Source organism: Cricetulus griseus, chromosome 3 (assembly GCF_003668045.3).
Source record: "Cricetulus griseus strain 17A/GY chromosome 3, alternate assembly CriGri-PICRH-1.0, whole genome shotgun sequence".
Classification (NCBI taxonomy): Eukaryota; Metazoa; Chordata; class Mammalia; order Rodentia; family Cricetidae; genus Cricetulus; species Cricetulus griseus.
Genome location: NC_048596.1, coordinates 220,710,477 through 220,733,586, shown reverse-complemented (window position 1 = coordinate 220,733,586; position 23,110 = coordinate 220,710,477). Strand labels below are relative to the sequence as shown.

Below are 23,110 nucleotides of genomic sequence, written 5' to 3'. Positions count from 1 at the left end.
GACACTGGGAAATGATAGTTAAGATACACAATGGGAGAATGCCAGTCTACAGTGAGAGAACCCAAGTCCATAGTGATCAAAACACTTACAAATGTTGTGGTTGTTTTTCCAAAAATTTACTTCATTCATAAATTATTGTTTATGAATGAATGAGCATTCTGAATTAAAGACAAAGTCAAACAATCATTTCAGCATTTAGAAAAAATAAAAAATATGTATTATATAATTACCTCACCCGATGCCTCATCAACTAAAGCTATCTGGGTAGGAGTTTCAATTTCAATTGCTTTCTGAAAAGAGATTAAGTGAAGAAATTAGAGGTGCCACATAGCCATTATGACTTCAGTAAAATTAACAGTAAAAAAATGACATAACAAAACCAAAATACCTTGAATGAAGTGGGGTTGTAGCACAGTGTTACAGCACTTGCTCAGCATGTACAGGCCTTAGGTTCCAGGCTTGGCATACACATAAAGACTCGATGCACACACAAAAAACATATATGCACACAGTACACATGCATTCACTTAGTACACTCAGTACACGCACATACTTAGTACACAGTGCACACACAATGAGCAAACACAGTCAGCATGCGCGCGCGCGCGCGCGCGCGCACACGCACACACACACACACACACACACACACACACACACACACACACACACTCTCATACATCCACTAGTAAGCAGGGACAAATGTTAAAATACCACATTTACAGATAGATGGACAGCATCTTCTCACAATGCACCGTGAAACCACTTGGGCTGAGACTGTTTTGAAGAGATTTCTGATAACTTTAATTGTAGGGAGAAATCCTGATTAGCGGCTCTATTTCCCTTGGCCGACCTGACTAGGAAGCATTTCCGGGTCCGTCCTGCTCAGGTATAAACCTGGTCACTGTCTCCCTTGCATGAGTACTTTTCCCCAATAAACTACTGTTTATCAACCTATCTCTGACTCCACTTTGTAAACATCAATATTTCATTTTCTTTATTTTTCCTACTTGAATATGTATGTGTGTGGTGTGCATGCATGGGAAGCCACTAAGCACTCTACCACTGAGCTGCAGCACCAGCTCTAGATAGATTTTCCTTGTAGTGGAAAATTAAAAAAGCCATTGTACCTAGCATGAACACCAGAGTGTTGGAATTGTTTTTAGGTGCACCTAAGCCCTGAGGAAATCCTTTGTATCTAATCAGTGACTGTTTTCTGAGACATAGAGTTCCTTTTCTTAAGAAGCTTTATAGCCCTCGCATGACTTTAGTCACAAGATGGTCCTGGCAAATCCTGAACACCTTGTATTACTAAGTACAGCAAACAGCACATAATAAGGACTAAAGTTGCAGGGGTGTGATGTAAACACACTTCTGCATGGCTGCCTCAGAGCCTGATTACCTTCTAGAGTGACACTCTTTGATTGTCCCACGTAACTCAGAACACTGACAATTGGCGCCCACCGTCAAAGGGCACAAAGAAAAGAGGAGTCCTGACACTCCAGGGCTGGAGGTAAAAAGTACGATCATCGCTCATCGGCAAGTAAGAACTCCAAGATTTTGGCAGGGACATGGGGAATTCCCCATCTCAGGAGCAGCAATGTGTTCAGTTGCTAAAATGTTTATTAAAAGGAGCTGCAACATTAACTGCTCATTTGCAAAAATCAAACATACAAATAGAACAGCTCCAGAGACAAAGAAAAAGAAAAGGAAAAGGGCTCTTCCAGTTAGAAAAAAAAGGGAATTTTCCCGGTAGGAAAAGGAGGGGGAATTTTCCCCCACAGAAATCAGGAATGAAAAGGAATCTTCCCAGTGGAGAAGAGGAAGTGGTTAATCAAGGACCTAGGTACCTCATCTGAAGAAATTAAGGAATGACTGCCTACGGTTATAGGGACACCACCTCAGGGACTTCCAGTCACCGTGCAACAAATGCCCACAAAATAATCAATACCCTTACGGTTATGTTCAGATTAGTTGGAAACTTGCTGAAACGACAGATCGGGAAGCAATTTAAAAAGCAGTGGGGCATATGAAATGCATTCATCCTATGGAGGTCAGATTTTAAATAACTGGGCTACTCAGAATAGGATTATTCTGAAGAACTGAAAAAAATTAATGACAGCTAGAACTCAGGGCTCTCTGATGAGAGTTGACCACCAGCACAGAGCCAGCAACACCTGAGCTCCAAGGGAAGGGGGGGCGGGATCCGCACTGCAGCTTGAGCTAGCAGTCAGCCCAGGGCGTAGCATTTTCTTGTTGTCTGCTTGATTTTTGTTGAAATGTATTTTATTTTTCACTCATTTCAGGAATAACTCAATATTAAAGGTCCCTTCATAGGAAATATTTTTTGTTTTTCCCTAATATCAAGAATAGCACAGTATCAATAGTAAATAAACTTAAAGCAAAATTCATAATTTTGAACTATATCTTTGGGTACACTGTTGTGGAATATTCATTTATGATGTGTTGCATTTGTTTATGCTGTGGACCACTTGTTTAATGATGCAAAGATGTGTTGCATTTGTTTAACTCTATGAAGCTGTGTTACTGTGCCTGTCTAAAACACCTGATTGACCTAATAAAGAGTGGAACAGCCAACGGCAAAGCAGGAGGAAGGATGGGTGGGGCTCTCAGGCAGAGAGAAAAAAATAGGAGGAGAAATCTGGGAGAAGAGATTGGGGATCAAAAGAGAAGGAGAGGACTCCAGGAGCCAGCCACCCAGCTACACACCAGGGAATAAGAAGTAAAGAAAGGTATACAGAAATAGAGAAACATAAAAGCCCAGAGGCAAAAGGTGGGTTAATTTAAGAAAAGCTGGCTAGAAACGAGCCAAACTAAGGCTGGGCATTCATAAGAAAGAATAAGCCTCCATGTGTGTATTTATTTGGGAGCTGGGTGGAGGGCTTCCCAAAAGAGTAAAAAGCCAAAGAGTAAAGAGTTAAACAACTACAGTATGCTCTTATCTATTTATCACTACTGAGGATTTGGCTCTGCTCTTCAAGTTGCTTTCTGGAAACTCTAGGTTAAATTCTATACAAACGTAACACCTAGGGGCTGGAGAGATGGGTGGGGGAGGGGGTGGGGTGGGAGTTAAGCAGGCTGTCTGCTCTCCAGCAACCACATAGTGTCTCATAACCATCTGTAATGAGATCTGGTGCCCTCTTCTGGCCTGCAGAGATAAGTGCATGCAGAACACTATATAAATAAACCTTTTAAAAAAATGTAACACATGAAAGAGCAGTAATGTAGCTGCTAAGGTGGTAGCTCATAGAAATAAAGTCTTACAGATAAAGAGACTATAAAATTATTTTTCCAAGCCGGGCATCGATGGCGCACGCCTTTAATCCCAGCACTCAGGAGGAAGAGGCAGGCGGATCTTTTTGAGTTCGAGGCCAGCCTGGTCTCCAGCGCAAGTGCCAGGACAACCTCCAAAGCAATACAGGGAAACCCTGTCTTGAAAAAAAATTATTTTTCCACTAAATAAAATGCAGGTAAATTATTTGTTCCATACTGTTAATAATTGTCAGGTCACATTAGCATGTCACTTTGGAGATCCGGTTTTAAAGATATTATAAAAATACTCCATGGCTATTGCCTAAAGTTACATCTTAAAATCCTATAGAGATTGCTTTTAATGCTTTTATAGATGGCTCTTAAAGGGACAATGAGCATGTTTACACACAAATTCCACATGCTCCACAAAAAGATACCCACTCTGGGTTATGAAGTGCAAAACTCTACACTCGCTGTAGTCAATCAACTTTTTATTAGATATTTCTCAGCCAGTGAATATTTTAACTGACTGTTTATTTAAATTTAGATGAGAGCATATTGGATGGACTAAGAAGAACCAGAGTCCTATAGTCATAATGGGTTGCTTTGAAACCCCAGTTTGAAACATCCTATCCAATGTCAGGTATCCTTAAGAAAGACTGAGGCTCAGCATTAACTGACCTCCTATATAAATCAGCATATAAAGGATAGAGATGCTCTAAGAATGGAAAGTGGCTTAACTTGGGAGAAAAAGAATGTTAAAGAAGGACTGTTAAGTGTAGAAAGGATATAGAAGGAAACATTTGAAATGAGGTACTTGGAAAAGGAGTCTAGTAAACAGAAAGTTGAAATGTATGGGACATAAATACTTAGGAAATAGAAATGGAAAAGAGACAAAAATGGAAAAAAAAAGCCTTTGCGTACTTCTTCGGTTCAGTTTCTTTACTTTAAAAAATAGTGATAGATAAATAAATCCAACTTTATGAAAACATCACAGCAGTTCTAAATTGCTGGCACCTCCATCTCTAGAAAATAGCAGGAAAAACCTGCCGAGGAGGAAAGCCAGCCAGAGCTGTGGCTGCCATTGGTAAACAGCAGCACCCGTAAAATTTCTCAGTCCTAATGAACCCTCTGCTTATTATCATATCTTCTTTTTAGACTAAGGAGGCAACAGCAAATCTCCAAGATATTTTAGATTAAAATGGATTTTTGTATGATGATAAATTCCTAAGGTTATAAAGGCATACTCAGGTTAAAAGTATTAACTTAGAGATGTATGGCTAAACTATAAAATCCTAATCTTATAAAAGCTACTAACTTCAAGTAAACTGTTAAAGATAATTATGTCATTCAAATTAATGGTCAATCACCTTCTTTAATGTGTTCAGAACTAAGTTTGTAGTTAGTATAAGTACAAATTTAACTCATTTACAAGGACAAGTTTTGGTCTTCTATATATGTTTTCAAGGTTAAGCCTAAAACAATCAAATGTACTTAAAAGTAAATGTCTGCCTGGTCAAATTATGTATCCAGCCAATAATGTGCTACTAACATTAGCAAAATAAGAAGTCTTATCTTGTCTTTTATTACTAAAGCTTCATTTTTGAATTTTTTTCCCCCTGAGACAGTGTTTCTCTATGTAGCTTTGGAGTCTATCTTGGCACTTGCTCTGTAGACCAGGCTGGCCTCGAACTCACAGAGAACCGCCTGCCTCTGCCTGCAGAGTGCTGGGATTAAAGGCGTGCGCCACCAACACCCAGCCCTTATTTTTGAATTTATATTTTTGTTCAACATAACCAAAAAGTTAAAAATAACAACTTAAACAGGCTCAGGATGAATTTAAGAAAGAAATAGGAATAAATTGAAATAAAAAGTTTTGAAATTCAATTCTGAGCCTGTGCGTACCCCTAGACACTCACTCCCCTTACGCTGCCCTATAAGATCTCGATGCAGTGGCTTCTTGCCATCTTTCTTAGCCATCCGCCATGGTGGATGGATGGGAGGCCCGAGCTAACATGGGGTTAGCTCGTTAAACAACTACAATAAAGCCTCCTGCTGTTTGCATAAAAAAAAGTTTTGAAAATATTTCTTCTGGATAATATGATGGCCAAAAAATACAAACATAATTACATGTTTCTCAGATTTCCTTGGAGGCCAAAAGGAGTTAAACCAAATATGCAATCAGTAAGAATTAGATTATTTTGAAGTTTTTCGCCAAAATTTATTTTTGGTATAGCTTGAAAATCTGTTACATCAAACTGTCTTCAAAACATAGTAAAAATCAAAGCCTTCTGACAAATTCTTCCTCCGTGAACTGTTAGCTTTGACACTGCTCATATTTTGTTTCATTTAAAGTATCAGTTAAATAAGTACTTGCATGGTTGCATGAGAAAGTCCAATTGTTTTCTACTTTAGCATTTTTCTGATTATCTTAGGTACTTCTAAATCTCCTGTTACCCAATAGGAAAGTTTTCTTAAACTTATAATTCAAATTGTCCTGAATTTAAAAGATACAAAATCTTAAATTAAAAATCTTAATTTTAAATAATAAAAAGTTAAGGACCATTATTAATTAAATAGATTTTGTTTGTTTCTTAGTTTTACCTTTGCTCTTGGCCTGATAAAAGATCAGATTCTGGCAAGGGAAATAGTTAAAAGATGATCATGAGAGCCTATCCTGTATTAAAGGCATTGTTTCATACAGCTTGAAGACAGATTTTATACATTATTCCAAACTTGTAACAGATAATAGTGAATGGGCATCAGCTTGACATCTGGAAGCATAGCTCTCTGTGTCTTGGACATTCTCTACTGTCATGTATGTAAAGATCTGTGCTCACAGTGCACTACAGGCATGCACAATGCCTCTCCCTAACTGGTCAGCTACAGAGCACAGCCCCAGACATGGCACCGGGACCTGAAAACTCCAGCAAAACACCTTCTATCACACCTGATATCTAAGACTTAACTTTGTCAAACAGCTCTTTATACAGTTTCTTTTTAGGACCCATTAAAATAATAATGGTTCTGCTTATGCTAGCAAATGATTTGAAAAAGTTTCATATCAATCATGTTGCCAAAAATCCCTTAGTATCCACAGGGTCAAGCTTTTGTAAAATGTCACCGTCAAATACTTGAATGACAATTTTTTAAATAAATTAAAGGGGGGGGAGTAAGAGGCTACACCTTCTTATCCTCACATACTATTTAGCTATGCTAACTTTAAATTTTAAAATCTTCATTTTAAAGGACAATGGTTTTTCTGCTGCCCCAAAGCATTTGCCCTAAAGGAGATGTAACCTAAAGTCAATGCTAAATAAAAAGAGCCCGATGTCCTAACATCAAGGTGAGGGGATGCTCGTGTCTTTTCAGAAAAGAACAAATTCCTAAATGGCTCCTGATCTGATGCATCCCACCAGGACATCAGAGACCAGATGAACAAATTATCTAAAGACAGACAATAAATCCATCAAACGAAAATGTCCCAGGAGGGAGAGTAAGCTTATAACCTGGGGAGACATCAGGACTTAAACTCACCAAGCTGAGACTTTGAGAAAGCAAGCACTCACACAAAAATGATACTGTTGTATTTAATGAATGTATTACACGTCAATTCTCATCAATGCAGAATCCAAATGCCTTATGGCAGTGGAGATAAAAGACATACATGACAAAAGAGACAGTATGATATTGTTTTGCCACACTAAAGATTGTTTATAAAGGTTTATATGGGTTAGGCCGTATTACACCCATTTTGCTCACAGACACTTATTTTTGCTGTAATAATTTTACTGGCTTTGAAATGTATTTTGGCTTATCTACATAATACTGTGAAACAGCACAATAGAGAAAAGGCTGTATTTACTGTGAGAGTGCATAATCTTTAAGATAAATATAATCTGCAACATAATCAAATATAAAAGGGGGGAAATGTAGTGGAAAATTAGTAAAGTCATTCTATCTGGCATGAACACTGGAGTGTTGGGATTGTTTTTAGGTGCACCTAAGCCCTGAGGAAATCCTTTGAATCTAATCAGTGACTATTTTCTGGGCCTTATGGAGTTCTTTTTCTGAAGGAGCTTTACAGCCCTCACATGACTTTAGTCACAAGAAGGTCCTGGCAAACCCTGAAAGTCTAGTATTACGAATACACGATACAGACTAAAGTTGCAGGGGTGTGATGTAAACAGGCTTCTCCACGGCTGCTTGAGGTTCAGTTCATCAAAGTTGAACCCTCCCTATGCTGCCTCAGAGCCTGATTACATTCTGGAGTGATCCTCTTTCTTTGATCGTCCCTTGTCATTTAGAACAGCGACACTTCCTGGGTGTGTATGTGTTCCTGTGTACATGCATGTGCATGTGGGAGTCAGAGGCTGACATCATGTGTCTTCCTGGATGGCCTTCACCTTCTTTTGAGACAGGGTCTCTTACCGAACCAGCAGTTGGCCAGTGAGCACCCGGGATCCTTGTGTCTTCAAAGTCCCCTAGTGCTGGGATCACAGGCATTTATGTACTTTCCTGAGTCAAGGGCCAATGTGTCTCTAACTCACATGTAGTACCAAAGCAGGTGACCAGCATTATCAAGGCTGGAAGGAGATGCTGATGTGGCTTGGCTGCCCTCCCAGACTCTAGATGCCTCTGTGAATTCCAGCTTGTGTCTGTTCTTCCCCACTTCCTGACTGCCCCAGACAGACTAACCTATAACAATACAGGCCCAATCCTACAGGCAAAGGGAGGACAGTCTAGCTTCTGTGACAGATCTGCGGAGGACGTGGACATCCTTCAGCTGGCAGGTGGGAAAGCAAGTCTAACCATGCATGATGAAAGGCTACTCCCAGCACAGGACCTACTGGGCGCAGCACCGAAGCAGGATAGAAGGGGATGATGTGGATTTAGAGGCAGCAGATGCTGGCAGCTATCTTACTGAAACATAGTGTCCACACATACTTATTGTATACAGAACAATAAATTGGCTCGTATGTGTCATGATCAAATCAAGTTATCAGAATTTCATTTCCTTAACTATTCATCACTTCCATTCTTTGGGTGTCACTGGATTCCTTATCATCACTGACAGCTGCTGACTCAGCCTATAGAAAGTTGTTTTTGTCTTGTTTTCTTTTTTTAAAAAAACTTGTTCACATTTAGTTAACTATTGTGGAGTGGAGGGAGAAGTGAGAATGCATGCAAAGGTCAAAAGCTAACCTGCAGTCAGTTCCCTTCTTCTACCATTTAGGTCCCAGGGATCAAACTCAGGTCATTAGGCTTGCTGCCAAGTGTCTTTACCCACTGAGCCATCCCACAGGCTCTTGTCTTGTTTCTGTTGTTTTGGCAGCACTGGGGATCAAACATGTTAGGCAAACGTGCACCACCTCTGAGATGTGCACCTGGCCACTGTGGTAAAGGGGTGGGCCTGGGCTTGCTTTGATCTGGCCATTTTTTGCAGAGGCATGCCAGATGTGGGGCAGAGTAGACAGAAGAGGTGGGACTTGAAAGCTGTCATCTGTCAAGACATCAACAAGACACTACCCTTCCTGCAGACTGTTTTGAAAGCTACCAGTTACTTAAGGCCTGCCCTCCACAGTTAATTCCTAACTCTAATCCTGCTCTCTGTGGTCACCATCCTTCCTTGATGGAACGGTAGATATGACAGATTCCAGCAGGCATTACTTTGCCAGATGGCATATATGTTCATGTCCTCTTGATCTGCAGCTTCCTGTAACGGCGGTAATACCCTCCTTGGATCTTTTTCAGCCTTTAGTTCTACTCTATCCCTTGCCCTGTGTGCATCAGAAGAAGAGGCTCTTCGGCTCATTGCTCTTCATTGACAAGGGACGGAGAAACTCTACTCTCACACTTTGGGCTTCTATTTGCTTTATGTTCTTCCCTTTCTTTTATTTTTTTCCTTTTTAAAAACAAATCTATCGGGGCTGGAGAGACGGCTCAGAGGTTAAGAGCACTGACTGCTTTTCCAGAGGTCCTGAGTTCAATTCCCAGCAACCACATGGTAGCTCACAACTATCTGTAATAAGATCTGGTGCCCTCTTCTGGTGTGCAAGCATGCATGCAGATAATTATATACATAATAAATAAATAAATAAATAAAATCTTAAAAAAAAGAACAAATCTATCCTTTTGTTTTATCTCTATCTAGATTAGTATTGACCTTTCTTCTCACCTCCATTGAGAAATCTGTTCCTACTTAAGGTAATAAGTTTCATAAGAGGACATTTTGGCCATGTTTACATTTTATGTGTTGCAGCGATTTTCTTTTAACTACCTTCTGGAGGAGAGATCCATTTCATTTTTCCAGAATAAAAGTTATCCATTCTAGGCCAGGCATGGTGGCACACACACTTAATCCCAGCACTCAGGAGGCCGAGGCAGGTGGATCTCTGAATTTGAGGCCAGCCTGGTCTGTACAGCAAATTCCAGACCAGTCAAGGTTATATAGCAAGACCCTGTCTCATACTCTCATACACATATACACACAGACGTGCAGACACACATATACCATCTCTCTCTCTCTCTCTCTCTCTCTCTCTCTAATATATATATATATATATATATATATATATATATATATATATATGTATTGCATTCTATTTCTCATTCTTTATTGTCATGTAGGTCAAGGTCAAGATGACATTAAACTTGTGATCTTGGGGCTGGGATATAGGTCAGTTGTTGAGCTCTTGCCTGGCACACACAGGTTTAGTCCACAGAACCATGGGAAGAAAAAGAAACTTACGATCTTGCCCTAGACTTTCAAATGCTGGGATCTCAGGCCTGTGTCACTGTGTTTGGCTCCATCCTATCTTTATTCTAGTACTCTGCTTGTTTACCCTTTCTTTCTTCCTTTCTCTCTTTCTTTAAGGGGTGTGTGTGTGTGTGTGTGTGAATGCCACCTGTGTATGAATGCCTGTTGAGGCCAAAAGAGGAGCTAGAGTTACAGGTGGTTGTGAGATGCTTAATATGGTGTCAGAGAGCATCAAGTGCTCTTAACCACTAAACCATCTCTCAGCCCCTACTCTTTATTATAAACTTCCAATTATGTTTCTTCTCCCTGAGCTAGCCTGTGATTTAAAAATTATGAGAATGCACACTTTTTTATACTTTAATACATCTCAGCTAGGCAGTCCATGAGAGTAAATAAAGCATAAGACCTAAATCACATTCTTGAGGAATAAGAAACAACCAATTGCTGACTCCTAAACTACATCAAATATCACTATTCTAATTAATGATGAATCTATAATGTATGAAGAAAGGAATTTTGGATAATTCCAATGTTTTTAAAAGGTGCCTCTAGGCCGGGCGTTGGTGGCACACGCCTTTAATCCCAGCACTCAGGGAGGCAGAGGCAGGCGGATCTCTGTGAGTTCAAGGCCAGCCTGGTCTCCAGAGCAACTGCCAGGATAGGCTCCAAAGCTACACAGAGAAACCCTGTCTCAAAAAAACAAAAACAAAAAACAAAAAACAAAAAAAGGTACCTCTAAAAATACTCCCCACATATACAACAAGTAGTGCTATTCAAAAATGACAGTTTTTTGAATTACAATTGACTTACAACTCGTTTTTCCCAAAATCTGTATTTCGGGCTGGTTAACAACAGCTCCTTGGTAACTGGAGAACAGTACAGGAAAACCTTCAAGCTGAAAGCACAAAACAAAACAGAAAGGGAAAAAAAGTTGTTTCAGTACAATTCACAACAAGCCACTTAGGTGAGCCAGCAATGCATTTCACAGGATATCACTTTTCTTTAGTAAACACAATCAGTTACCATGGAAAGTATGACAGGGGCTTCCAACATACCTGTCATGATTTGGTTATAAAAGACCCTCCAAAACCCATGTGCTAAGACTCAGTCTCCAATGCAATGCTCAGAAAGAGGCATTTGGCATATATGAGGCCTCTGACATAATTCATGGATTAAGACTGTGTTGGAGTCATAAACGGATAGCATTACTGAAGGTGGGGCTTCCTCCAGTTAGCAGGATGTTTAAAGCTTGCTTTCCAGACAATATACCTGCCTCCTGACTCTACCTTGGGATTTTGTTTGTTTATTTTGACAAGGTCTCACTATGTCAACTATGGCTAACCTGGAACTTACTATGTAGACCAGGCTGGCCTCAAATGCACAAAGATCTGTCTGTGCCTCTGCCTCCTGAGTGTTTGGACTAAAAGTATGCTTCACCATATCTGTCCCAGGATGTACAGATTTTAACCCTAGATTCTCTATTAACAAAACTAGTTATCCCAGCGTAAAGAAACCTCTCAGAGACAGACAAGTTAAAAAGCTGGCTATTCTAGGCCTTGTTGCTGTTATATGCATCCTTCCAAGTTCCAGACACTTGAGTCTTCAGATAATTTCAGTTCCATCTGATGCCAGGCAGGCAGGCAGGCAGAAGCCAGCAATCCATACTGTATTCTCTCATAATTCCTGATCCAGAGAAACTGAGGGATTGATGTCATCTTAAGATACTCAGTTACAAGGTAATTTGTTACACAGCAATAACTGGCTGATACATAGGCTTTGAAATCAGACAGACCTGGTTAAAAACCTGGTCCTGCCACTCACTGGTCCTATGACACTGGGCAACTAATTTAACCTGCCTGACTTCTTAGTTTCTCTAAGTTAGATATAATAATGGTGCCTATTTAAAAGGGGACCAAGAGGTTCTAATGATACCATTCCATGTGGACTACTGCATTCTCAACCTCCATCATGCCTGGTCTATCACAGCAAGCAGTGCTCTTCAACCACTGAGCCAACTTGCCAGCCAAGGATTCTAGAAAAAACACTCACACACACATAAACACACTCTTACAAAAATGAAAACAAATGAGTTATTGCTGTGATCAGCAACATAGATGGATCACATAAATACAATGTTAAGAGAAAGATGGAGCTGGAGAGATGGCTCAGCAGTTATAGCTGTTCTTCCAGAAGACCCAGGTTCAATTTCTAGCACTCATATAGCAGCTGCAAAGGTCTGTAACCCCAGTTCCAGGAGATCTGACACTTCCTTCTGGCTTCTGTGGATACTGTATGTATGTGGCATGCATATATACACAGGCAAAACAAGCATATAAATAAGACAAACATAATTAAACCTTTGGAGAATGTTTAACAAGATTTCTTAGTCTATGCAGTATATGATCCTATTTATTTATTTTTGTTTATTTGTGACAAGTTCTTACTACATAACCCATGTTCGCCTTGAACTCACAATCCTCTTGCTTCCTCAATGTGGGGATCACACCACGACATCAAGCCTTCTAGTTATATAAAATTCATGAATAACCAAAGTTAGCTCATCATGACAAAAGGTCAAAATAGGGGTCTAGGATATTGGTAGTGTTCGATTTCTTATCAGTGTTGAAGCTTCGTAGTGTTCATATAGGCTCATCAGGCCACCCCCTTAGGGTGCATGTTCTGTTCTATCTAGGTGCTATCTCTCAGTTAAGATGTTTACTTATACACAAATAAGTAGCAAAAATCAATTACCTGCATTCCAGCCTTCTTTTCAAGGAAGGAGCCCTTAATCCTTTCATGTGATCTACAAGGAAAAGAATTAGAAATCATAATCATGTTTGGTTTAATTTTTTTAAAGAGGGTTCCTCAGCCCCGTCTTTGTAAGCTTCCTATTGAAAGAAATTACAGAAGGCTCACTGTTACAAGCAAATTGACGCCATGGGTCTTTGCTTCCTCTGCAGATGAACGTTTCAGAATACAGAACCAAACAGGAACCACTAAAAGTTGTCCAACCCGAGTTGAGGAAAACAATTCAAGTCCCATATGGTTAAGGAGATTGAAGCAGTCAAGGGCTAAGAAGAGAACCTAGGTGAATTGATTTGACTACACCTAGGATACATAAACTCTAAACCCCATAACCTAAAATAAGTGAGTAATAAAAAAGAAAAAAATGAGCTGGTCGTTGGTGACTCATGCCTTTAATCACAGCACTCGGGAGGCAGAAGCAGGAGGATCTCTGTGAGTTCAAGGCCAGTCTGGTCTACAGAGCGAGTGCCAGGATAGGCTCCAAAGCTACACAGAGAAACCCTGTCTCAAAAAATACCAAAAAAAAAAAAAAAAAAAAAAAAAAAGATAAATGGAGGACAGCTGGCCAAATTTACAGATTGGTTGGGGGAAAAGAGGGGGAGGCAGGCAGGCAGATCTTAGGTTCTTACCTAATGTCTCCTCTCGGGGTGTACTAGAAGTTCTGAAACATGTGCATGAGTGAGAGAGGGGCACTTCGCAAGAGCTAAGTAAACCTTACCAAACCGATGCTCCCCCACAGATAGCAACCAGCATTTCTAACAGCTCATTCAGCCTTACCACAGGGTCCAGGGGCAGATTGCAACCGGAGGTGGGATTACAGAAGTGGTACAGACCTGGAGCTCAATAAAGCCAAAGCGAGGTCACGAGCCGACTGGGACAAGGGGTGCTTTCCAGTGCCTCGCTGAGTCCACAGCCTGCTCTCCCCTTCACCAGACCCCGACCCTTCTGTCGTCCCTTCTCCAGCCCAGAGCCACTGCAGTAGGTGGCGAGAGGGGCTCACTCACCCTTGTGGCAGTGCGAAAGGAAGTAGGCGCGGGCTTTCAGGTTCTCCCTGTCAAAGCGGTCAATAGAGATGGTTGGATACTCCTCCATCTGTCCCTGGAAGGAGCTCATAGCGCCGAGGAAGGATAGACCCTAAGGCCACCGCGGAAGCAGAGGTGCACACTGATCCTGGGCGCCACTTCCGGGAACCTGCGCACCGCCTCCCCATAGGCCAGCCGAGCTCATCCACGTCCAATCAGAGGAGCCTTGCGGGAGTGGGTGGATCCAAGGAGCACCCAGTCCTATTCCTGCCCTCTGTTTAAATAACTGCAACAGCTGCACAGGGAGAACCGGTCATGCCCAGTGAGTGTGCACCGCTAGCTGGTCACGGAGAGAGGCGCGTGCCTGCCAGAAAGCAAGAAAGGAAACCAAAAGTGTTAGTTTCACCAGTGCAGAGATGCCGGTGTCTCTGGAGTAACCGAGGCAGGAAACAAAACACGGCTGGAAATGGTGGCCAGAGAGCTTCCTTTTTCTAATCACACTGCCTTGCATTTCCTCCTGTTTACCCAAAATCGAGTTCTTTTTACTTTTTTCTCTTCTTCTAGTTTGTATTTTATAGGATTACCAAGAGGATTGGATGAGAAAATTACCTCTGACTCTTGGTTAATAGATTCTGTTGGTACTTGTTCCCTTTTCTATTTGTACAGAAGCTAACTGTATCCGGAAGGCTTAAATTCAGAGACTGATTCTGGAAAGGGAGGAGGGGGTTGTAAAGATCCCGTTGATCTGTTAGCCTCCGGTAATCACTGGAGCTGTATTTTTAGGAAGCTAGAAGGTATATACAGAAACGGAGGGAGAGAATGATGGGGTGTGGGGGGAGTCTGGAAAAGTTCATACTAACAGTATTAAGATCCAACAAAGACTTTTGTCAGTGGTATTTATTGTCCCCTTCCTAGCAAGTTCTCCTTAGACATTGTTGGTCACAAACAACCCGAACCTGCAAATTCTGCTGTGACATCAGAAACTATCTGGCTTCTGTACTGTGAAGAGATGATAAGGTCCAGAAGCTAATTACCTTATCTCAGGCTAATTCTAAGCCCTTTCGAATACCTACTTCTTGACCACCTCTGTGTTGGAACTAACATATTGTGTCTAACAGATTTAAAACTTTTGGAATCTATTAATTTAACAGGCCACTAGTTTCCATCAACCCAAAAGCTAAGAATGTCATCAGATAGCACCTTGGAACCATAGAAAAATGTCCCCATTTTTGATGTATCTGCCTCTTTAATACACCCAGAAATGTATTTTAAATATTCCTTGATGTGTGAACTTTCATTGTTCTATAAAACTTCATGAAGCTGTTTCCATATTGGAACATGGAATTTAGGGTGGTGACCTAAATCTGTGTTCCTAGCCCATGGTCATTCAAAATAACTCCAGAATAAACTCTCTCTCATTCCCTTTAAGATGAGATCTGTGTTTTTGTTTTCCACAGTGTTAACACAGCTGACTGAGAGTTCAGCACATTTGAAAAACTACATAAATGAAGAATATGGCAAATAGTATTACCACAGAGACGGAGGTGATCTGGAATAATGCCAGGAATAAGTTCTGAGCCGAAGGATCAGAATGCCTTGGTCAGAGAACATCAGTTTGCTCTTGCAGCCATAATACTCAGTTCTCTTTACACACAGATTTTCATAAAGAGGAATTGGGGGAAGAAGTAAGGCAGGCAATGGAGGGAAATGGTCTAGATGTAGTAATTAATTTATATGTTTTACCACAGTAACACTGGAAATGCTTTGTATAAGATGGTCTGTCCTAGAATAACGGAGGACTATTACTGTGGCTGGGTTGTCTATACAGAACAATAAATTCTGCTTAGAGTCTGGTTATATACAGAATTGCTCATGAGTTAGAGCTCCTGAGAGGCAAGACAAAATAAGATTCTTATTCTTATTTATTTGTTCACCTCTTTCCTCTTTATAATGTATACAGTAGGAAATGATAATGAGAATCGTTACCAATGTAAGCAATGTGTACCCTTAGATTCTTACAGCTTACCTTTTCCATTCAAGACCCGTTTTCCTTGTAGAAGTTTTTATACACATATAACACAGGCATGCAAATCAAACACTTGCTGATAATAAATCATAAAGAGGTCCATTTGAAAAAATTCCTTAGTATACATATTTTGGAATATGGTCAAAGGAATAACACATGGTAAACAATGCCTTGGGAAACTGTGAGAGACGCTCCAGGAAAAAGGCAGAGGGCCTTTTACCTCAGGTGCATTTTGTTCCCTGGATTGTTCTTGTAAGTGATTTCATGCCTCCTTTGACAAACATTTACATTCAATTTATAAAACATGTTTATTATCATTGGATGTCAGAACATAGCTATAGAACCCAATCTGGCCAGTTTCTCTTGAATCTGGATATGTCTGCCTTGCTTTTATGCTTTCAGAGATACAATGTATAGTACATGGCAGACAATTGTGTTTAAATTGATTTGTTCTGAGAAAGTTCTGGGAAACGGCTGCTCTGTTAATATTTGGTGTGTGCTTAGTGGTGTTTATTTACATGTTTTTTTTCTGACAACCGTCCTTGGATCATTGCTTTCTTTGTTACATTTTTGTATGATAGTACACAAACTGAAGTAAGTTGTCTGCATCGTTAGACTGTGGTCCACCCCACTCTTTCAGGCCCTCAGATCCAGGGCCAGCAGACAAGCTCTGCAAATGTCGGCTGAAAAGTCAACAGATGTCTCTCTCTCTCTCTCTCTCTCTCTCTCTCTCTCTCTCTCTCTCTCTCGTGTGTGTGTGTGTGTGTGTGTGTGTGTATGTGTGTGTGTGTGTGTAAAATTTGTCTACTAATGGATGAGCAGACCTGTTCCTTTTTTTACAGAAAGAATTAAATCTTGACTAAATATTTGATGCTTCAGGATGCTTCAGATGTTCTTTAAAAACATCTTCAGTGTCTTTAAAGAGTTGATCAATACTAATTTTGTAACCCTTAGTTCCAGGAATGTCACTTTGCATAAACATGACAACATACAAAATAGCAGAATGATGTTTACAACCATTTCAGAGTCAGTCTGTTGAAATTTTATTCTATGCCTAAGCAAAATTGACTGATTTTTATAAAGTTCAAACCAGCATCTCAAATGGTAATTTTTTAAAAAATTTTTATTTATTTATGTATTTCTTTTTAGGTATGAATGATCTGTCTGCATGTATGCCTGAATATATCCCTGCAGGCCAGAAGAGAGCATCAGATCCCATTAGATGGTTGTGAGCCAACATGTGGTTGCTGGGAATTGAACTCAGGACCTCTGGAAGAACAGCCATTGTTCTTAACCACTGAGCCACCTCTCTAGCCTCTCAAATGGCAATTTTTGAAATTAAACATTCCAAAACCATATATTAATACTGGCATGCTGAGGGATAATGTAAGGAAATATTAAAGCCTTTTATTTACATAACTAAACCATTGTTTATACATAAGAAAAAAATACATGTACAGTAAAAATATTGCCATTCTTGGCTGAGGTTCTTTGGTGGTGTTTGTTGGTTTTCTGTGGCATGACAACATATGTAATGCAGAATGTGTATATTTTATGTTTAGAATTGAAACTGCAGGGTATGGTGGCATAAATCTTTGATCCCAGCTTTCTGGAGGCAGAGGCAGGCAGATCTCTGTGCATTCGGAGCCTGCCTGTTCTCCATAGCAAGATCCAGGTCAGCCAGGGTTATATAGGGAGACCCTGTCTCAAAAGGACAACAACAAACACTAGAACAGAGACTTCAGGGAACTGTACAATTTGACACAGGTACTCCATAGTACAATCATCTCAGATTAAACACATATTTGCATTTGAGTTTATTTTTGGCCATTGTTTGGGTTCAGAATATTTACTCTTCTTTAAAAATACAACACAGGGAGGGAAGATATGAAGCATGGAAGTGAACTGCTGGGGTGTCTGGGGAGAGTGGGAGGAAGAGTTGGAGATAGATATATTCAAAATATATGGTTTATGCTGGAGAGACAGCAGTTTAGACTTCATACTGCTCTTACAGATAGACCAAATTCAATTCTCATCACCTACATAGGGTGGCTCAAAAATCACCTGTCATTCTAGTTTCAGGGTTTCCAATGCCCCTGGCCTCTGTTTCTACACACAGAGACTTAAAAATTGTTTATGTGTACAAAATCTATATATGGAATAATATGCAGGTCTCGGGTAAGGAACCAAAGAAGCTACTGCCATATTCCAGGAAATCTGATGGTCAAAATTCATTTATTCTTTCAACAACTAGTCACCCACAGTTACAGACCCTGGACTGAATACTAAGGCATGCATGCAAGTAGTCAAAAAACCTTTGTTCTCGGAATTAATATTTTAGTAAAGATTGTCACTGTCACTCGTGCAGTTCCAGATGCTGTCAGGGTTCTGTGTCTAGAGTTTCACTTCCACAGCAACCCTAGGCAGTTTCATTTTTTGTCATCTTAGTACAGTTGTGGAGATTGTTATGTAGACTGCCCAAGGCCTTGTTTTCAGTAAGCAGAGCCCAGATTTAAATTCAAAGCCACTGTGTTCTGAAGCACCTCCCTCTTGGCTACCTTGTCATCCTGCTTCCTTCATAGCATCAGAGAAGAAGCAGCAACAGTGTGGTAGTGAAAAGTATTTATTCCCTCTAAGCATGCTGCATTCACCTCTATTGCATGGTAGGAGCTGTTAGGTTTGGTGTGGTTGGAGAAAAGTGATCCAGGGCTATAGAGGAAGACAGCAAGTCTGTACAGATAGTATGCAGATTTCCTAAGTCTTTACTGGACTTGTAAACCTCTGAGGCTTTTTTGTTTTGTTTGTTTGTTTTTACTCTGAATAAAATGGAAAGCTATTGCGAGGTCACAAGCAAAGCCCAAGACTGACATAATCTGATTTAGGTTTTAAGGTCTGCTGACTATTGTGTTGACAATAGGCTATGGGAGTCGGGAGAGATGTTGGGAATTATTGCAGTTGTCAGATTCAGCAAAGGGATGGCTTTCTGGACTTGTGTGGGAGCTATGAAAGCCAGCTGGTCTCACAGGTAGGTGGGAACCTGAGGGAAGGGAAAAGGAGGACTCTGGGTGACAGCTATTCAAAGTGGAAGATAGGGAAGGGGCAGTTCCTTTGTTTGGAGGAAGAGGCTGGCTTTGGATGTGGAGTATAAATCATATAGATAAATCTAAAATTCAGATATATCTTGGCTCAGGAAATTAATTTGGCAGTTATAAATAGGTCCTTTTTGGTATTTAGTGAATCATTTAAATAGAACTTTGCAGAATTTAATCTGTAAAAAACATGGCCTGTTGTGGGGCGTTGGTGGCACGCGCCTTTAGTCCCAGCACTCAGGAGGCAGAGGCAGGAGGATCTCTGTGAGTTCAAGGCCAGCCTGGTCTACAAGAGCTAGTTCCAGGACAGGTTCCAAAGCTATACAGAGAAACCCTGCCTTGAAAAACAAACAAACAAACAAACAAATAAATAAATAAATAAGAAAAGAAAAATAAATGTGGTTTATGTTTAACTGACTCACAAAATTCCTGCCTTGTTAACTACTGGTTCTGGGCATTCTCAAGGCGCTGGCTCCCCTCATCGCTCTTTTCCCTTTTGCCCACCATTTATTAACAAATTATCATAGCTCTCCACTCGGAAATAGTGATCTTGAATCACTTTTCACCGAAGCAGGTGATATATTAACTACTAGTGAAGATACTGTTGGGAGAATAAAGCTATAGATGGCAGTTAGCTTTCGTTTAGTCATTGCAGACACCATACTGGATGGATTCCTTGAGTCCACACACATTGACAGTTATCTTCTATCAGGATCCAGAACTTCTGCAATCTCTACTCTCTCCAAGGCTTTCACCTAATGCCTCCGAATCTCCGCCTCATCCCAGCAGTGAACAGCGCCCAATCAGGAGATTCCACCGTACCTAGCGCGGACCTCCTTGCCCAGCCCTAGCTAGCCCTTGCAAGTACGCGCGAAGACCTAGGAGCAGGGCGCGGGGTCGAAGGGAGTTGGGCGGGGCCCACATGAGCCGGCTGAGCCGCGATACTGCGTTGCTAGGAAACGCGCGGGTGCCAGTGGCTGCCAACAGTTGGCCTCTGGCTAACTCAGCCCACGGATCCTGAGTAGACAACACGAGCACCGCTGCGCCCTCCTGCGAGGCCGGCTGAGAGAGGGTAACCGCGGATAGCGGGAGCCGGGCCTGAGCGGATGCGCAACGAGGACCCGGGCCCTGACCACCGTGCCCCTGGCTCCGCCCCTACCCCGGAGCACAGGCACCGCTCCTTCCGCCGGGTGTCCCTGGTACCTGGGTTTTCTCTCTTTTTAGGGCCGGTCTTCATTTGGCCTTCCCTGCATTTTAGGATAGGCTCCCAGCTAAATTCTTCCCCTCCTGAGTCGACTATTGTAATGACTCTGCCATTTAATGCCTGGGTTCAGAGGACTGTCCCTAGCCCAGCTTCTTCTGGGCACATTATACCTTAAAGACAACGTGATTTATCGCAAAAAACCAAAAAGATGGTTTCTAGCAGACAGAGAACGTTAGCTATGGGAACTCTTTTAAGGATGGCTTTATGCTCCGCAATAGCAAATTTGCACACCTGGACTGTGAACGGACCACAATGGAGTGCTTGGGGTTGGGGAACGGCAGGTTAAATTAGTTGCCCAATGGCAGGACCATGTTTTTAACCAGGTCTGTCTGATTTCAGAGTCTTTAAAATGAACACCCGGTGTGAGGACTAGGTTCAGGAAACAGTCCTAGTTATGTTCATTGTCTTGGCTAAGGTTTACATGTAGTTTAAAGGGATCCTCAGTTATATCTTGCCACTGCTAGGAGCACAAATAATGAAACAAGACGAGGAAGAGTTGGGGGCTGTAAGATTAGGCATGTTGGCATGTTATCGTGTTATTAGAGTTAGGGGACGAAAGCTTCAGTGACAGCAGTCAGGACTCAGCCGTCCATCCCTAATACATCAATTAAAGAGATTCTCAACGTGTAAGGTAGAGAAAATGTAATTAAGGTGACACATGGGCAAGATTAATAAGGAAAAGGGTCCTGGGATCCAGGTTTGTGTTTGAGGCATAAGCCTTAGGGTTAAGTAGAGGAAGAAACTAAACAGGTATGCATAACAGTCGTCTCATTTGTGAGCTCCCTGTTGTAGAACATCAGGGGGGTGGCCATATCGCAGGTGTGGGCTATTACCTTAGAAGCTTAATTTGTCAGAGACTTGAGATCGGTGGAATTTTTTTTTTCAGGACACACATAGCCCTTAATTAAATTCAGTTTCTAAAACGTAGACACTCATTGTCACTTGTAGTGATACACATATGTATTATAGAAAGTGTGTTTTATTACGTAATAATTTTTCATTTACTATTTTAAAATACTATGCATAGGTATTTTTATGTGAGCAAAACTAGAAAACGACTGTTTTACATAGCCTTACAAAACCAGAAAGAAATACCTAATTGCTATAGTGATAGTGTCTTTATTTAAAGAGTAAAAATTAATGAAAAAGTATCCCTTTCACAAAAGATTGAAAATTCTTTTTCCTCACGAGTTAAATATTGAAGCTTCCATATTTTCGTACCTTTTACATCTGATGACATTAAGTTAGTCTTGCTTTGCAGTTATGTCTGTTAAAACAACTTTGTGCTATTTAAAAAACTTACCTGTTCTTATAAAAGGCAGTAGCAAGAATAAAAAAAAAAAAACACATTTTAAAGAAATATCAGGCCTGAACATCACCACTAATCAAGGGAGAAGACAACTAAGTAATGTCCCCAATTTATTGGCATGCATTGATACTAGCATCCTATAGAACTAGGTATGATACAAATGCCTGAAACCCCAGCTCTTGGGAGATGAAGCCAGGAGGATCAGAAGTTCCAGATCATCCTCAGAGAGTTCTAGCATACCTTGGACAATATGAGGTCCTGTGCCAAACATAAGAGCCTTCTGTTTACAAACAAATTTGTACACAAATCTCTTGTCTGGAATTTTACAAATAGCATCTCTAGCATATTGACAATACCCACAAGTTAAGCTTCTCACACTTCACTGTAGGCACTGTTTTTTTCATTCTTCCTATTTTTGTGCAACCAGTCAAACTATCAGCTTAAATTCCCTGGCACCAACCAATCCAAAAGTAGTGATGAGCATCCTTTTCAAAGAGAAGTCCCAGCAACAGTGTTACAGTTGGATTTGCTCATGGTTCCCTACTTTGTTCTCAGGTGAGCCCTGTTCCTGAAGCCACTGGAGCTCTTTGCACCTTAGCTTATGTAAATGAAGGTTTGTAGTCGCACCGGCCAGTTTTCAAATAACCAGTCTAAGGCTTAATATTAATTATAATCATCTGGCCAATGGCTCAGGCATGTTACTATCTCTCACAATTAAATTAACCCATTTATATTAGTTTATATTTTACAATGAGGCTTGTTACCTCAGATCTTGCTTTTCTGGTGGCTACCTGGCATCTCCCTGACTCCACCTTCTTTTTCTCCTTATCTTTGTTTGGATTTCCTGCCTGGCTCTATTCTGCCTGGCCATTGGCCAAATCAGCTTTAATTATCAACTAATAAAAGCAACACATGTTCGCAGCATACAGAAGGACATTCCACATCATCTCCCCTTTTCTGTCTAACTAAAAAGGAAGTTTTTAACTTTTAACATAGTAAAATTACATATAACAAAACAGTTATCAAGCAAGAAACAATATTTAGTCATTTCTATTTGGCAAAATTAAAATACTCCATCATCTATTCTATCTTTGTGAGTCTAAAGTTTTATATCTAATTTTATCTTATATCATAACTAAGGAAAACTATAAGTATCTCGTCTTCAACTCCCTCAAAGACCCTAGAAGGATATAATATTACCTAAATAAACAGGAAGTGCATTGGAAGCAATTTCCAAAACTCTAGAGATGACAGAGTTATCTGGATGCTTGGACAGTCATCCAAAATTCTGTAACATTGGAGCATCCGTCTTCAGCCTATAGGCCTAGATTTTCTGGCAAACTTCTCACTGAAACTCATTTGAAACTGTCCCACCTATACTGACAGTTTGTCAGTCATTTTTCTCTATGTTCTGTAGAATGTCTGGCAGACTGTTCCATGAAGCAGGAACCCTGCAGGACTGTCCCATCTTGTTTTGGCCAGTTTAGCAGTCACTTTCCTGTAGGCCCTGCATGTCCAGTTTATACAGCATACAGTCAAGCAGTCTAGGCCAGAGCAATTTCTTT

At 40.7% G+C, this 23,110-nt stretch overlaps 1 protein-coding gene across 5 annotated transcripts in view; it reads right to left on the bottom strand.

Moving 5' to 3' along the window:
- Nucleotides 1–14,023, bottom strand: part of Dclre1c (DNA cross-link repair 1C) — a 35,266-nt gene extending 21,243 nt beyond the window's left edge. For all 5 annotated transcript variants that reach the window (XM_027405212.2, XM_027405214.2, XM_027405213.2 and 2 more), the window contains exons 1-4: nt 13,840–14,023; nt 12,782–12,833; nt 10,841–10,925; nt 231–290 (exon numbers count right to left, since the gene is read on the bottom strand). In XM_027405212.2, coding sequence (XP_027261013.1) covers nt 231–290; nt 10,841–10,925; nt 12,782–12,833; nt 13,840–13,948 — 306 coding nt within the window. In that variant the 5' untranslated portion in view covers nt 13,949–14,023. The remainder of the gene's footprint in view (nt 1–230; nt 291–10,840; nt 10,926–12,781; nt 12,834–13,839) is intronic.
- Nucleotides 14,024–23,110: the final 9,087 nt, after the last annotated feature.